The sequence below is a fragment of the Megachile rotundata genome, chromosome 10 (assembly GCF_050947335.1).
Source record: "Megachile rotundata isolate GNS110a chromosome 10, iyMegRotu1, whole genome shotgun sequence".
NCBI classification, from domain to species: Eukaryota; Metazoa; Arthropoda; class Insecta; order Hymenoptera; family Megachilidae; genus Megachile; species Megachile rotundata.
Window position 1 is genome coordinate 11,314,540 of NC_134992.1, and position 16,007 is coordinate 11,330,546.

Sequence of the window (16,007 nt, forward strand, 5' to 3'; positions counted from 1 at the left end):
TTATACAAAATTTCATTTAATTGCCTAGTTATTAATAGATAATTACAACAGAGCCCCTCTCGTGTTACGTTACCCGCTCACAGCTATTGTCTTGCTGGAAGCTGCTCAATCTCCTGAGACTCGGCGTGTTCTCCCTACTACCGAACGACCTATCCGACTTCGACAAGACAATACCATTGTTTTCCTGTTTCACCCCGGTACCCGATCCATCGAGACTACTAGCGATAGAAGTGGTGCCCGTGAACGTGGACAGCAACTCGACGTCCACATCTTCCTCCTTAGCGACAGGACAACAGTACATAGAGAAACGATGAGCAGTCGGGCGATTGAGTCTCAAAGCGGTGAACACGTGAAGAGGTTCAAAATGCTGGATTCCGTCTTCGTCGAGCACGGTGTAAGCCACCTCGCCAGTGAGGACCGATCTGGACGCTTCTCTAGGGACGACGGCCTGTATGCCTTGCTTCAGGATCATGAAGATGCTCGAGGGTTTGTGACTCCTTCTCATGAGGAACTCTTCCATTGCCAGACTGTTGTCGGCGTGAAGGAGAGCCGTGGGTACGTCCGCGGACGACTGTAGTGGACCTTCTTCAGGTACGATCATCAGGGCAGCGCTCTCTCTGACGAGGGTCCTGAGACGAGGATCCACCCTAGCGAGTTCGGGGTCGCTGCACAGCTGCGTCAGAGCGCTCATGAAAGGTGGTCTCTCCTCCGCAAGTTGCCTCATCACCGTTAGCCTCTTCAGGACGTCCAACGTTACTCTGTCGCTGGCCAAGGCACGAGTAGACTTCTCGTCACTGATCACTGCCAGTAAACTGCTTGCGGTACTGGACATACCCAGGGCTCTGGCTAACCCCACAGCCTGCAGAAGCATCTCACGAACCTTCTCTCCTTGGTCGTTCAGTAACTCCTGCACGCGGATCTCGCTGGACTCCCTGACCGCCTGGACGATGGCCTTGTGAACCGTCTCGGCAGCGTCCCTCTCGGTGGCGATCGCCGAAACGTCCTCCGACACCTTCTGAAGCACTCGGGAGACCAGCTCTGGGTCGTTCTTGGAGACTGCTCTGAACGCTGGTCCCACCAAGTCCGTTCCGTGCTCCTCTTCGAGAACCATGGACAAACGGTCGAGCACTATTTCTTCCTTCAAGGACTGACCGGTGATGGTGGACTTCAGAATGTCTACTTTGTTGTTCTTGCTGTCTAGCAGCTCCTGCAGGGTGGACTGGCACAGGCTGCTTCTTTTCTGGGGCACCAGAAGGATTTGAAGGATCTGCTCCACGGAGTCCTCGACGCTGGTGTTGTTTTGTCGTAGGAGGACGTTGAAAGCCTCGCTGATGGAAGAGTAAACGAAGTCTTGCTTCGACTCGTTGCCATTGTCTGTGGACTGATCCGCGATAGCCAAAACGGCGCTGGTCATCGCCGTTTTTATCGCGCGCGTTAGCCAATAATCTTCCTGGTAGTTTTCTTCTCGGTCATCCCCGTTCTTGTCGCTGTTCACAATAACGGGGGACTTCCTGCCGTTCATGAACTTACTGTCCAAATAATATTCCTCGAATTGCTGTTCCTGCTGGGTGGCTATGTTCTTGGCTAACTGGGCGACGGTGGACACTATCTGCGCCATCTTCACCGCGGTCGCGCCGTGCAGTCCCAGCTTCTCAGCCATTTCGAGAGCCTGCTCCAGAGCCACAGCTTTCGGGTCCACGTCAACGTCAACGGCCGGTAAATCCGTGGCGACTTTTCTCCCCACAGACAATCCAGCTTCCGACAGCTGTCGAAGCATCCTGGCGTCTATGCTCGCTTCGCCGTGATGCTGGACGTGAGGGTTGTAGTGCAGGTGTTGTGGCCTCAGCAGTCGCAGTTCCTCAGGAGTGACCTCGAACCCTTGAACAGAGAATTCCACCTCTCCTTCAGGCGTGTCCGTTAAATCCGGAGCAACGAAACGTGGACCTTCTTCCGTTTGGACGATCTGACCAGGTACAAAGGTGACACCTAGTTCTCCAGACTCTACCACGCGTCCTGGAACGAACCGTGGACCGTCAGGCGTGTCCACCACCTGACCAGGCACGAATCTGGACCCCTCGTCCTCCGTGGAGATGACTTGACCAGGGATGAACGTGGGTCCGACTTTCGTCTCGACGATTTGGCCAGGAACGAAGCGTGGTCCCTCTGCGGTCTCCACGGTCTGACCAGGTACGAACTTCGTGCCCGTTCGAGTCTCCACCATCTGTCCAGGTACAAATTTTGGTCCGCTGCTGGTGTCGATCACCTGGCCAGGTACGAACTGTTCTCCTTTCTCCGTCATTACTATCTGACCAGGCAGGAAACCGTCTTCGGTCATGACGCCGGGGACGAATCGGGGACCGTCCTTTCCTCCACGCACCAACTGGCCTGGAACGATCCTCTTCCCTTCCGGTAGTTTCTTCACGCTCTCCGGATAGAACTCTACGCCTCTCTCTGTCTGGACCATGTGGCCGAAGATCTCGCTCTGTTGGTTAGAAACGTTGGCGGTTTTCGGATCGACGGGGATGCCTATCGGGCCAGCGTCGTGGAATACCACCTCGTCAAACTTGCTGGCTGCGGCGAATTCGAAACTCTCCCCCATGGTGGTAGTTCGTCCAGGCAGGAACTTGTCGCCCTCCGCTGTTCGCACCACTTGACCCTCCACGAATTTCTGACCCTTGGGAGTGTCCAGTGTCATGCCTGGCACGAACTCTACGCGATCTCCGGTATCCTTCACGATTCCGGGCATAAAATGATTCTCTCCAAGGTTGGTAGTGACGTATTGGCCAGGTACGAACTGCGGTCCGCGACTGGTTGGTATAGTTTGTCCAGGAACGAACTTGGATTCTCCTGCCGAGGTCTCAAGACATTGACCAGGAACGAACTCCCAGGATTCGCCGACCTGGATACTTTGTCCTGGAACGAATACTTGTTCGCCGCGATGGTCGGTGATGGTCTGACCAGGCATGAATCTAGGTCCATCCGGGGTGACGATTGTCTGACCAGGAACGAAGGTTCCGTCCTTCTTCACTTGACCAGCGACGAACTTTGGTCCCTCCTCGGTAAGCACGGTCTGACCCTGGACGAATCTGGCTCCCTCGTTGGTGTGGAAGGTCTGACCCTGAATGAATTTGTGACCCTCTTCCGTGGACAGGGTTTGACCAGCCACGAACACGGGAGTTTCCTTGTCGTGCTCTTTGGCGCTGACGATTTGACCGGGAACGAGAACAGGACCATCAGGAGTATTCACGGTTAAACCAGGAACGAACGCAGGGCCCTGAGGTGTCTGTAACGTCTGGCCAGGTACGAAAATAGGCCCATTCGGCGTCTGCACAGTCTGGCCGGTGATAAATCTTTGCGCGGATTTAATGTCTAATTTCAGACCCTTAATCTTGTGCATCGTTGTCTCCTTACCCTTGCCTAGGTTCTGCACCAGCTCCGGGATCTCCTCCACTCTGGGCAACTGTTCCAGTGCTTCCTCGCCAGCTTGCAGCAGCTTCACGTTCACGTTCGATACCTCCTTTAGTTCGTTCGCTGGTATATTCCGTATGGCCGACTGGAGAACCGTGTCAGGCTCCACTTTCAGAGGTGTCAGTGGTTTCACGATGGATATGGCCTCGAATCCGCCTGTACTTTCCGACACAGGGCTGGTACACGAAGAAGAGGCGCTCTGTTCCACAATTTGAGGCTCCACCTTCACAGGAGTGGGCAGTTTATCCACCACCATCTGTATAGGTGACTTGATGTTATCTTGAAACGAGTTCCAGTCCAAAGTTTCCGGTAGACTCTTCGCTTCATTCTTCACCATAGTAGTCACAGAGATCAAGTTGCAAGCCCTGATCCTAGCATGTTCCAGATCCACGTGTTTCCAAGTCTCGACCTTCTCCTCTATTACTTCTTCTTTGACGCTCCTCAGTTTCAGTTGTTTCGTTTCTCTTAATTCCTCCTCCTCGGCAGCTCTCTCTTTTTCCTCGAAAATCTTTTTCGCGTAACTCAGTCCAGCCTGCCGTTTCCTCTTTCTCCTCCTAGCCTCCGCTTCCAGCCTCTCCCTCTCCTTCAGCACCTCCTCGCGCGGTCCGAGTCCATCGTAAAGATTATCGAAGTCCTCCAGGTCCTTAAAATCCACGGACACGTTCTTGCCCTGCTTCAGCCTGAACAGAACGGTGTCGCAGTCCCTGGACAACATCACGTCCTTCACGTCGCCGTCCCTGACCGCAGCCTCCAATCTGGACGGGAACACGAGGCTGCACCGTCGTTCCTCCACGGTGTACACGAACTTTGCATCCTGCTCCTCGACGGTCGGCTGCTTCGCGTGCATCAGATCCCTCAAGGCTTTCTGCTGCTCGCCCTCGCCCTCGAGGATCGGGAACACGTAGCGATAATCCTTGAGGATCACATGTTTCTTCTTCTCTCCCAGGACGAAGCCGGCGGTGTAGTGATGCGGTCCTAGACCGGAAGCGTTCGTGATCTTGCATTTCGACTTGTCGTGAGTGTGAACACCCAACAGAACTGGAATGTAATGATGAGTAGGCAGACCGTAGGACTTGCCGGTGATGCGACAGAAACGTTTCGCGTCAGCCGGGCTGATCGGCGGCAGCAGAGGGAAGTAGTTCGGCTTGGGGAGGCCCCTGCTTCTTCCGGTTATCCTACAAAAGGACATTGTTCGTTCCCGGATCAATCGCTTCACACAATCATCGATCCTTCCCGCTTTACAGAATCATATAAATATTTCAGCGAGGTTCAAGAATACTTTTCGGTCGAGTTCAAAGTCGAGTAGCTGGATGCTGGTCAACTTTTGTTTCCCAGCCGATCGCTAAAAACTTGGCATCCTGACCGCGAGAACGACGGATTCTTGTTTTCGATCACTCAACCGCGACTTCCTTTTGGCGTTCACCTTGCCGTCAGTCAAAGCACACACTGTCGACGAGTGAATCAACGCGTATTCTTCTCTCCTCGCCATAATTCGTCCACGTGGGGACATCGCTCTCCGACAAGGCACCTTTTACTTGCTAGCAGTCCGCTTTCGTTATTTTACTCTCGTGCTCATCGAATCTTTAAAATAAAAGAAAACGTTTCGTTCGATCCTGTTCGGCTCGAATCCAAAACGCGAGGCGTCTCTTGACCCCGCGCTTATTTTTACCGTAATTTCCACGTCGTTCTCATCGGGTGCTCGTTAAAAAGTTTTCGTCGAACCCGCGACCGGCTCGCGTCGTCTCGAGAAGGCACGGTTTATTTTTACGTTCGGGATGCCTTCGAGGATTCCGCGAGAGCTCTTCTTCGTTTCGTCCCCTGGTACACAGCCAATTCGGTGATTTCCTCGTCGTAGAAAAGTGTCTCGTTTTTTTTCACCTCCCGTTGATCACCCTCGCAAGACGGTCACTCGAAGTGACCCTGCGATTTTCCCGCGGATTCTTGGCTACCCTTTTTGTCAGGATATCTTCGAGACTGGCAAGAGCCAATGACAAATGCTTCGACGCGTGATTGTCAGACGACCACCCGTTCCATCGTTTCTGTGTCTCGCGATTATTTATGACCGTGTCCGATTCGACGAGTAATGTCCAGCCTCGTTTCGAGACACGACAGCTACCTTCCAGACTGTCGATGGGTAAATTTAGACTATTCTCTTTTTATCCTGTTGGCAATTCGTCGATCGTTCACCATTCGTCCGCTGTTTATCCTCGTTTCAACGTGGCGATCACCCGATCACTCGCACAACCACCAATCGATTATCAATATCGGTGCACTGCACTCGTAGCAGAATTAAGAAACTTCACAGCCTCGAACACTCGTATACTTCTGACAATAGGTATCGAAAATAACTGAAACGTTCGTGGAAGAATCGTTCTCGAGATCAAAAATCATGGACCCATCGTGGAGCAGCTTCACAGAAATCGTCGTAATCGGTCGGAAACGAACGAAGCGAGTTTCGTTTCTTCGACGAGCATGATCACGCGACGTCGATCGATATTCACGAATATTTGAACGATCTCCGAGTCGCGTCGACCGCCATCGATTCACTTCTACGTTCTCGGCTACCCGTTTCTCTCCGTGACGATTATCGACGATCACTGCGAGCTGAAGCGGACTGGCTCGCGTGACATGTCCGTCCAGGCTTGCTCAGTTCCTTGGGAAAAGAGTATTGCGATTCGCGGCGAACGCCAGACTAGCCGATGCACGAAGTGGCTAAGAGCCGTTCGCGCGACGAGTCTCTCTCGACTCCCCACGAACAGAAATAGCTACCCTTCTTACACTTCTCCAATACATCTTTAGAACGGAGTACACGGCTCCCGGAGTTGTATGTGTCGCGTGGTAATAGTGTACAACGTTGAATTTATTCCGTGGATTCGATGAGTTTGTATTTCAGCCGGGAATTCCCGATGGGTAGAGTAATGACAGGAAATGGACATTCTTGGAACTAAAAAAGAACATGCTACATGTATTCCAAGGAAACAGGACAATAAAAAGTAACCAATTTCCTGATTGAGTCAGAAATAACCTTTGTAGCATGAATCCACATCTACTATGAAAGTGGTGCACGATAGGATCCTTGTTTGAGGTGTTAGTCCTGTAGGGTATGTTAGTTCCGTACCATGTGAATTCGAGGGAGACCTGGAAAATTTAGAATTTTAGCTGAAATCAAATTTGAGTTCTGCAAAAGAACCTAGATATTTACCAGTATGACCACACGGAAATAACTAACGTAGAAATCAACGAACCCACCGAACTTTGATAAGTATAGGAAGTTAGCACACGCTTATTTAACAAACAATTAGGAAAAATAGGAATGTTGATGACCGGCTATTTAGAGCGAACCGATTGTTGCCACAAACGCCTACTGCAGGTCCAATTTCTTTCTTTAGGAACGTTGCGTCATTATTTGATATAAATCGCGGGGCTTTTCGAACAGGCGTAGGTACGAGAAACTATTCTCGACCTAGTTGCGCTACGATATGAATTATGGATTCGATCCTCTAAAATTATCGAACACTAAGAGCGTCAAAGTGGAAAACGTTGTTTGGAAACAAGAATCTACATTCTGGTATTGCTATTTGAAGCTGCGAGTATGTCTCAATAATTTGATAGTGATTACAAATTGTCTGTTGAATCTGATCCTAATCTAACTTAACCTAATAGAATACATACACATAGAATATAAATATACATATACATATGTATAGAATATAAATACATATACAACCTTACATAACCTATTCCTAACTTGAACTAACCTAACCTGAACTGACATAATGTACTCTAGCAGATTTTGTTGATGACAGTTAATCTGAGATTACAAAGATAACTTAATCTGTAATTAATTAATTGAATCTATAATTTTATTATTCGATAATGTGCAGATATTAGAAGAGAAAATTGAAAACAGAATGGAACTTAACAAAGTATAAATATGTACTTATTTCTATCGATGAACTTCCATTAGATACAATTTATATTAAATATTGCGAAGATAACTAATGCCGCGAACAGACAAGTTTATTTATTTCCCAGCGCATCGACCGATTTAAGTGATATAGTGCATGATAAATTAGACGCGTACACGTGTCACTAACGCAATTTACGAAAGATAAATAAGACACCTGCTACCATTTTTCAGGAACACATGATTTCACGGTGATTGTCCGCTGAATTCTTGCGTTCCAATTCGATGACAAGTGCCAACAAACCAGTTAACGAAAATCGTCGGAGCACTTTACATTCAAAGAATTCTGGTATCTTGGTTTCCTGCGCTACGGGTTCTGGTGGGACAGGAAATTGTGAAGGATGCTGTCTTCTCTCCTGAAGACTTATCTAGGAGGAAAATATCGAGATTACTGTAGTATTCAGAAGATAAAAATGATTATAAAAGATTCTACAAATCTCTAAGTTTAAAATAAGATTCAAAGCAACTTTTCATCCAACAAGTTTGCAGCAAATATATTTTGTTGTATCCAGCTAGTCATCAACTGTTTCGTGCCCGTTTGTTCCCAGTGATTTACGATAGTGCTTGAACTTAGAATGGGACAATAACTGTTGCACCGCTCAAGGCTCACTCTGATTTACATCGAATCATTTCCACCATGAATTTTGGTCAAAGGCATCATGATCTTAATAGAAGTGACACAAAAAACTGTACGGTCTTTGACCTCTTCTGACTCAGAAATAAATTCATATTTATATCATCTCCCATTTTTATTTTGACTTCTGTCAATGAATAATGATGCAGATTTTCGTTGAAAGCTTCTAACTCATTTTTATTACACTGTAATATTTACATCTGTTTGCAGTTATGTCCACACAACTTATTCGAGACTTCACCTTTGAAATATTAAAGATGTATAGAAAACAGGGTAAAATTGCCAGACATAAACATGAGCGGGCGTTGAATTTCCGGTCGAAGCGCCACGATTACTATTGGCACATCAATGCTCTCCGTTGAATCTCCACATCTGATTGTCTGCCAAGACCCGTTAAGCTGGACGAAATTTAGCGTGTCAACGGCACTCGAGTGATTCATCTCATTTACGTCGAATGATTATCGATAACGACGCGATTTGTCGCGACGATTTACTCGTAAATTCGCAGAAACGAATAAAGGGAGCCTACTATAAATCATTCGACGGAAGGGTAAACGATAAATTAATCGAGCCGTATATTAAAGAAGCGACTCGATAGAAATATTCAACGTCGCGCGATATAAATTGAGAGAAAAACCTTGAAACCGTGCAAGATGCAGGAACGCTATTTCTAAAGTTTTATTCGGTGCGGCGATCGTAATGCTGTTCAAACATTTTCCGAACAAAGCACCCGTTTTAACGGCTGATTTATGGTTAACTGAAAGCCAATTCTAAACGTGTCTGAGTACGGGTCGTTACATTCCTTGGATACAAGTCAATTGACTGGTATATGCTTGTCTGGATGATTACACATCAAGAGATAGGTAATGGACAACAGTGAAATCCGATGAGAGTTCGAGTTTCCAGCATCTTCGGCTTCGAGACAAAGGTGCCTAAAATTGAATCGGTGATATTACTCCGAAGAAGTTCACAGTGTCGAGGACAGTTGCTTTGTTTGTGAAAAGACGTGTGGATACCAAAAATTCCATGGTAACTGATTCTGTTTTCACATACCTACTTTACTGCAAAATAATCCGAAAGCTATTTCAATTAAAAACTGAACTTGACCTTGAAATACTTCTTCAGAAGTTTATATTACATATCCTCTGCCAAGTAACTTTGTTATTTTAATTTTAAGTTTCGCCAGAGATATTCTCGAGCAAAATGGGTAGCGCTTGAAGTTACCTACAATAGTAAAATACGTAATGAAAGGTTCATCGACAGAACATAAACAGCAGGTGTATGAAGTCTAAATTAGTACAATCCATTTTGGCACGTAACGTTGTTGTGTGACAGGCGAAAACATCAGGATGTTTGCTCTGAATACAATGTATCCAATCTTTGCACTCCGTCATGTGCCAAAGTATTAGTAAATATTCGACATTTTCATCGCGGAGCACGAATCAAAAGACGAGAGATCACTGACACGATCTTTCTCCTGCTTCCGAAACGCAAACCAGACAGTCTTTGATTCCTTAATCCTATCATGGGAATTAAACACGCTGCTTGGAAACAGCTGGTGCTATGAGAATAGACAGTGTTCCGAAACGGATTGTTCCTTCATCAATAAACTTTATGTTCGAGTGGTCTTCACTCTAGGTAAGAAACTTCAAAATCTTCAAGTTATATTTTCTAGTTTCCTAAATTTCTGAATCTCCAAATTTCTGAAAGCATAACAAATCTCTGAGCAAATGCATAAATCTTCAACCCCTCATATTCTTAAATTCCTCAATATAGTTGAGGACTATATTTCCAATAAAGTTTAATACAATTGGTACATAATTTCCTTAATGCAAAGCCACAATTAGCGACGCAAATAAATCGGAGTCCTCGTTAGTGCTGTATCGCGCTGGCAAGACCAATAACGCGTCACCCGACTAAGTATTCTTCCGATAGCAGGAGGCATGTCCAAGAATGTCAGATGCATCGCAATTAATTAAGACTTAATTAAGGATGAAAACGAGACGTGTTGGAATCGGGTGGCATGCGCGGCATCGTCTACGACAAACGCCAAACAGGCCGTCCTTCCAGGAAGCGTGAAACAGCGACAGAATGCGTTTCCTATAAATCATGCCGTGCGGTGAAGCGGCACGGGGGCGAAAAAAGAAAAGGAAAGAATTTGCCCGAGTGAATCAAGGGGCGAGACAGTCGGCGAAGACAAGGGGACGAGGGGATCGTCCAGAAGAATGAGAGACGTGTTCGTGCATTGCGGGAGTAGTTGGAATGGCGGCGAGTTCTTGGTTGTCTTCAGTCGTTGGCATCGAACCAGATATTCTATCTACCTTCGTGGTGCGCCTTGGTTTTAGTTTAATTTAGATGGCGGTATAGTGACGTAACGTATTTAGCGTGAACGGGTGTATATTTTGTTAGTTGCCATTTAGTCAATTAAAAACGCTGGTCCTTTGCATGGTCCTTTCGAGAATAAACGGGCACTCGAGCTCCTTCTGTATACTGCACATTCGGGTACAACGTATGCTTCCTAAGAACCAGGGCCACTTGTCCCTCACTTTAGATAAAATATGTACATTTGAAAATGTGAAAATTTTCAAAGTTACAAGTTGTAAGGTGCGAGTGATATTAACCTTAAAGTGGTTACTCTCCTATTCTAAAAGGAAGAAATTGGATAATTTCTAATATTGTGTATCCCCTCAATTGACAACTTGCCTGATAGGTTACTACTCTAATGATAAATTGTATTAATTTAATAGTAGCTCACCCTGCCTGATGGTTCGAGAGCGACTCCTTCTCTTCTGATGACTCTAGTTACCTCCGTTGAAGATTCTAAATAGACATTCAATGGTGACGATTACTATTTCATAATTAGTATCGTAAAAGAACTTATCAAGATTGAATAACTTACCTTTCGTTTTGGATGTAATCGAAATGTTGGAAGCCATTGCAGTGAATTCCACATTACACCATAATTCTAGAAAAACATACAGTAAATGTCATTTAATTTGAAATCGGTATTAGATTCGATGCGAATTTCATATTTTTGTGTTTTTCATAACGATGCTGCCATCTTAAGGAAAGCAACGACAATTCGAATATCGGAATTCAGTAAAGAAGTAAACTATTTTTCGACCGGTTGGTAACTTATCGACTTTGTACAAAAAATATTTTCGAAAATGTGACACTCTTTTTCCATTAATACCGACATATTTCATTGGTTTTCTGAAGAAATTTGACTAAACCAACCTCACACTTCCATCTAAAAGCCATGTAACAATGATTTTGAAAGTACATCAAGCCACATTTTTCACTGATGAAAAATAAGCAATTTATGACCACAAAATTTAATCTACGTTTACCTTGAAGTCGTTATCTTTTGTATTAAATAATTGATGTAACACTTACATCTATGACAACCTTTAAAAATAACTTTTCAATCAAATTTCTTCCTCCGCTGTCAATTTCACATTTCGAAGCGCATTTAACCACTGCGCATGCGCACTATATTTCATATGGATTTCAGCGCATGCGCAATAATTCAACAGAACTACTTTACCGCGCAATTTTATTTGCAATTTTTTAAATTTTAAATACAGAAATTTGTGAAGAATATAAAATATAGTTTTAACTTATCTAATATATAATATCGACAATAATCTTTAGAGAACATTACGATATGAAAACCGTTATAACTGTAAATAATAATAAACGTATCATAGGTGTCGTGACTCTACCAGCGCGGCAAATTTAAATATCCCAACGAAATCGAATTCGATCAATTTCATGGGAGAGAAATCGAACGTTGTACATAGATGGTTAAAGTGGCGTCGGCGGATCAACCTTTAGTTTAAGCGAAATCTATTTCCGACACGCGGCACCCGTATACGTTCGTCTGATTGGCTGGCCCGCTTGCACCGCCAGCGCAGGGTTGGCCGCATTTTCTTGTATTTCACTGCTAATCGGGTCACTTCCGCCATTGATTTCGAAGTCGAACTCCACAGGGAGTAACGTAAAGTCACGAACAAATAAATGCTGCACCAGGCACACCATGTTTCGAACAAGCATTATCGGAACCACCGCGATAAACAACCAGAAACAGCCGGCTTTGATGCCGCATATACGCTCTTTAAATCGAATAATAAACGAGCCTGATAGCGCGCAATTTACAAATTCTGATATACATAGAGCAGAAAAATTGAATCGATTCTTTTATTACATTACCGAGCAACAGGTTAGCACTGCACCCATAAAATCATAAATTGCATACGATTATAAAAAAATGTATTCAGACTTTGCAATTAATCCGCTGACACCTAAGCGAGCACCCTAAACTCTGACGTGACCAAATGAAAATACGTCTGCTCCGCTGATCCAGATAGATGGGCTCGAATTCTTTTTTTAGACAGTAAATAAGGCAGGAAGCAAATCCGAGCTTCGAGTGCGAGATGATTGAACAGCATCGTACATCGACTATGGATCGTAAAATCTCCATCGTACGCAAAAGCAACACGTTGTTCCTCGATCAAGGTGGTTTGATATTTTGGGTCGCAGGTTGCACGCACGCTCGCGTGCACTCCCTTCCTCGCGGCCACGCTTGCCCGCGTAGTCATCTTTCCGCGAAGCGAAAAACTTGGCCTTCGCTGCGGCTGGACCGCGATTTGATTCACTGGACGGCCAACTCGCGGGGAAACTGTGCCAGGAAAATAGCACAGCTATTTTACGAGCCACCTTGAGCAGAATTTCATTTCGACGCGGCCCTCGCGATGTGTTTATTAGACGAGGTGACAGTGTCATCGCACCGGCTGCTGGATTCGGCCACAACCTTGTCTCCCTCTAAATAATGAGCCTGCTCCGGATAACAGCAAGAAACAAGACGATCAAAAAAACGATACTCGACGTTTGGTCACAGAACGTTTGCATGGAAAATTCGTTTGTTTAATGCTTGGTCGACACTGCTAATTAGGCTTTGCTAGATAAATGGTCGAGAAGATAAGACTATATTTGCGTAAACAAATAGCGTGTTACATTACTTTCGCTTCGAAGAAAATTCTATCAATCATAGCGAAGACCTGTTACACCCTGTACATATGGCTTCCGGGTGACGAGACGACAGCGTTCCATGTCTGTCATCGCGTCAACAGCTCGTTAGTCGAAAGACACCGTATTAGCCATATACTCGATTGTCTTTTATAGTCCTACAATCGTCACGAAAAATCTTTTACCACATCTGAACATCGCCACCAATGCATTTCAACAGGTAATTCACTTTAGACCGACTGTTATCGACATTATTTTCTTAATAAAAATAGTCGTTCAATTACATTGATACGTTCGGTACATTCCTGCCTTCGGTACATCCCTTGAATTACAATTAAAGTTTCTGGATTTTAGTTGGTAATATTTTTAGAATCATGGACTCAAAATGTATTTTAAATTGTACAATACAAAGTTAGTAGTATAGCAAAGCAATAATATAGTTGTATGTTATCTTAGTATCAAAGAAAGTATAAAATGAAATCCCACAATTATGACACGCGGATGACAGCGGTCGCCAATGAGAAATGTGACACTGGTGGCGAACACGTTAAATGTAGTAAACAAGATTCTCGTGATAAATATTCGTCGGTCCACATCTATTGTTCGAAGAGTATCAGAAGAATCGTGTGACACGAGGATCAGCGAATCTCAAGGTCGTGCTCGTGAAAACGCAAGGTACTTGCCACGTAATATAATTCAATTGCACAAATCACACCGGTGGCTAAAGAAGACGGCTAGTCCACGAGTCCCAAAATAAGCGCGCAAAATTCACGCAGCATCGTTCAAGGCCAGGCAGGATCGGGGAAGAGAACCCGTCAATATCTGGCTGGATCAGCGAAGAGGTTCCTGAAGGGTTCGTTTGTTCGGTACAGAGGCCGCCTGAATACGAGAGTTCGACACTTGCACAACACTCACGAAAATAGCACGTCGAAGAGCTGACACGATGGCCAGTGGAAGAGGAAAGAATGAAGCTGAGGAAAATGCTAACGGAACTCACCTCCGGCAAAGGTTCTCTTCGATTTTAATTATTTTATTTTAATCCAGACGGCCTCGACACCGACGCTGATCACCGGTTAACGCGGATCAGCCACTGGATATCGTTCACCACTTTGCGCTCGGAATCCCCGAATAAATCCCCCGAGGCGGTGAGGAAGCCAGCCGGCGGCTATCTCGAGACTGCTACCAATGCCAGTCGCAACGCGTCCCGACACCCTCCACGCTTCTCTGGCTACCTCTTCTTCTTCATCGCTGTCCACTTCGTCTTCTTTCCTTTCTTCCCTTCTTTCCTTTCTTCACGCCGTGCACCAGCACCGTTCTGTTGTTTCTCTCGTCCACTCGAGCGAAACAACGCACCTGTTGTTCCAAGCACCGATATAAGGATTTGCAAGTCCTCCTGCAATTGAAATAATAGAATAAGTATTTCTCTTCAGAAAAGACGTGTGAAGTTTTATGAACTGTTTTTGTTTATGAATGACTGTACCTACCTAGTAACATAAACCTTGAGTCAAATATCTACTGTGTAATATATTACAAGATGAGGTTGAAGAAAGTACAAATAAATTCTAGAGTCAACTACCTGCGTTATTTCAATAAATATGACTGTAGACTTCATCAGTTGTTAAGAAACTTGATATTACAATGCTGTTTACGTCCAGTGGATGTTTGTTTCACTCGAAGAGCGTAGAAATCGCGACCTTTGGTATTCTTCCTCAGCTTCCTAACGGTGCTGTATCCGAGCCAAGGGTTACCTAAATAATTAACGACGAATCATTTCACAATTCTGAATCACCAAATTGCGATGGCCATTAAGGCCATTAAAAGAGACGGTTCCGCAGTAAATATTGACTTTCTAGCGGAATTAATTTCCGATCGTGTCGCGCTCCTAATCGCGTTCGACGAAGCGGCTGTACGCGCGCCAAGGTTCAATTAAACAATTAGAAATACTCAATTACGCAACACCGCAGGCATCGATCGTTTAAAAATACTATCGATTTCACAAGTTTTTTTCTATCATCATTTCGACTCGTTCATTTCCGCAGAATTACTTTACAATTTATTTCTATCGCAAGTTGTGGTATTGCAATGTATCGGAACGTGTCACAACTACGTTGCAATCGCCGGAAATATAACGTATTTTAATTACAATACTTTACGATCATAACGCATTACAATTACAACGCTTCACGATCGGAACACAGCAATATAGCAAAATGCAATTACACCGTAAGTACAATGCATCGACCATACAACACGTGGCAAGTATAATATATCATCTATAATACGATCCTTACACTAAAATAATGGCGCAATTAGAGTACGCGAAAGTCCACGTGACTGTGGCAATATAACGAGATCCTACTGTATGTGCTTGCAATATCCCAAAGATCGGTTCGGCTAGTTCTAATAATAATCGATGCCTACGTGTCTCCAGGGATCTCGATATACGTGTTGTATCCGTGATGCGTTTTGTACCGACCGTAATTTCTCCGAGAGACTAGCCGTTCGTTACTCGTCCTTTTTGCTGCTCACAGCCGGCTTCTGTCCGGCGCCGATGGTACTTCGACGGATCGTTGGGAGTCTATTTGCGTTCTGACTTGGTTTTAATACGTGCACCACGCGGCCGCAACGTTGATGCACTTTTATGACCGATAAAATACAGGGTGTTTCTGAAACAGATTCATCAAAATTTTGATCAACGTCTCATACAGATGTCACATCTTTCATTAATAATTTTGCTGGTTCGAATGAATCCCATAAAATTCATATTACTTTTTTACAAATTTAACCACCCTTTCGTGTAAGTTATTCAGTTTTTCTTTATCTATAAAATACGCTAGAAATGTTTCATTCCTTTCGAAAGGAAGTCACATTGAGTTTTGTTACAATGTAAGAGCAACGGTCAGAAATAGT

The 16,007-nt window shown here is 44.9% G+C and overlaps 1 protein-coding gene across 2 annotated transcripts in view; it reads right to left on the reverse strand.

Annotated features, from left to right (window-relative positions):
* Obsc (Obscurin) overlaps positions 1–6,159 on the reverse strand; it is a 35,656-nt gene extending 29,497 nt beyond the window's left edge. For both annotated transcript variants that reach the window (XM_076536208.1, XM_012298593.2), the window contains exon 1: positions 74–6,159. In XM_076536208.1, the coding sequence (XP_076392323.1) occupies positions 74–4,657 (4,584 nt within the window). In that variant the 5' untranslated portion in view covers positions 4,658–6,159. The remainder of the gene's footprint in view (positions 1–73) is intronic.
* Positions 6,160–16,007: the final 9,848 nt, after the last annotated feature.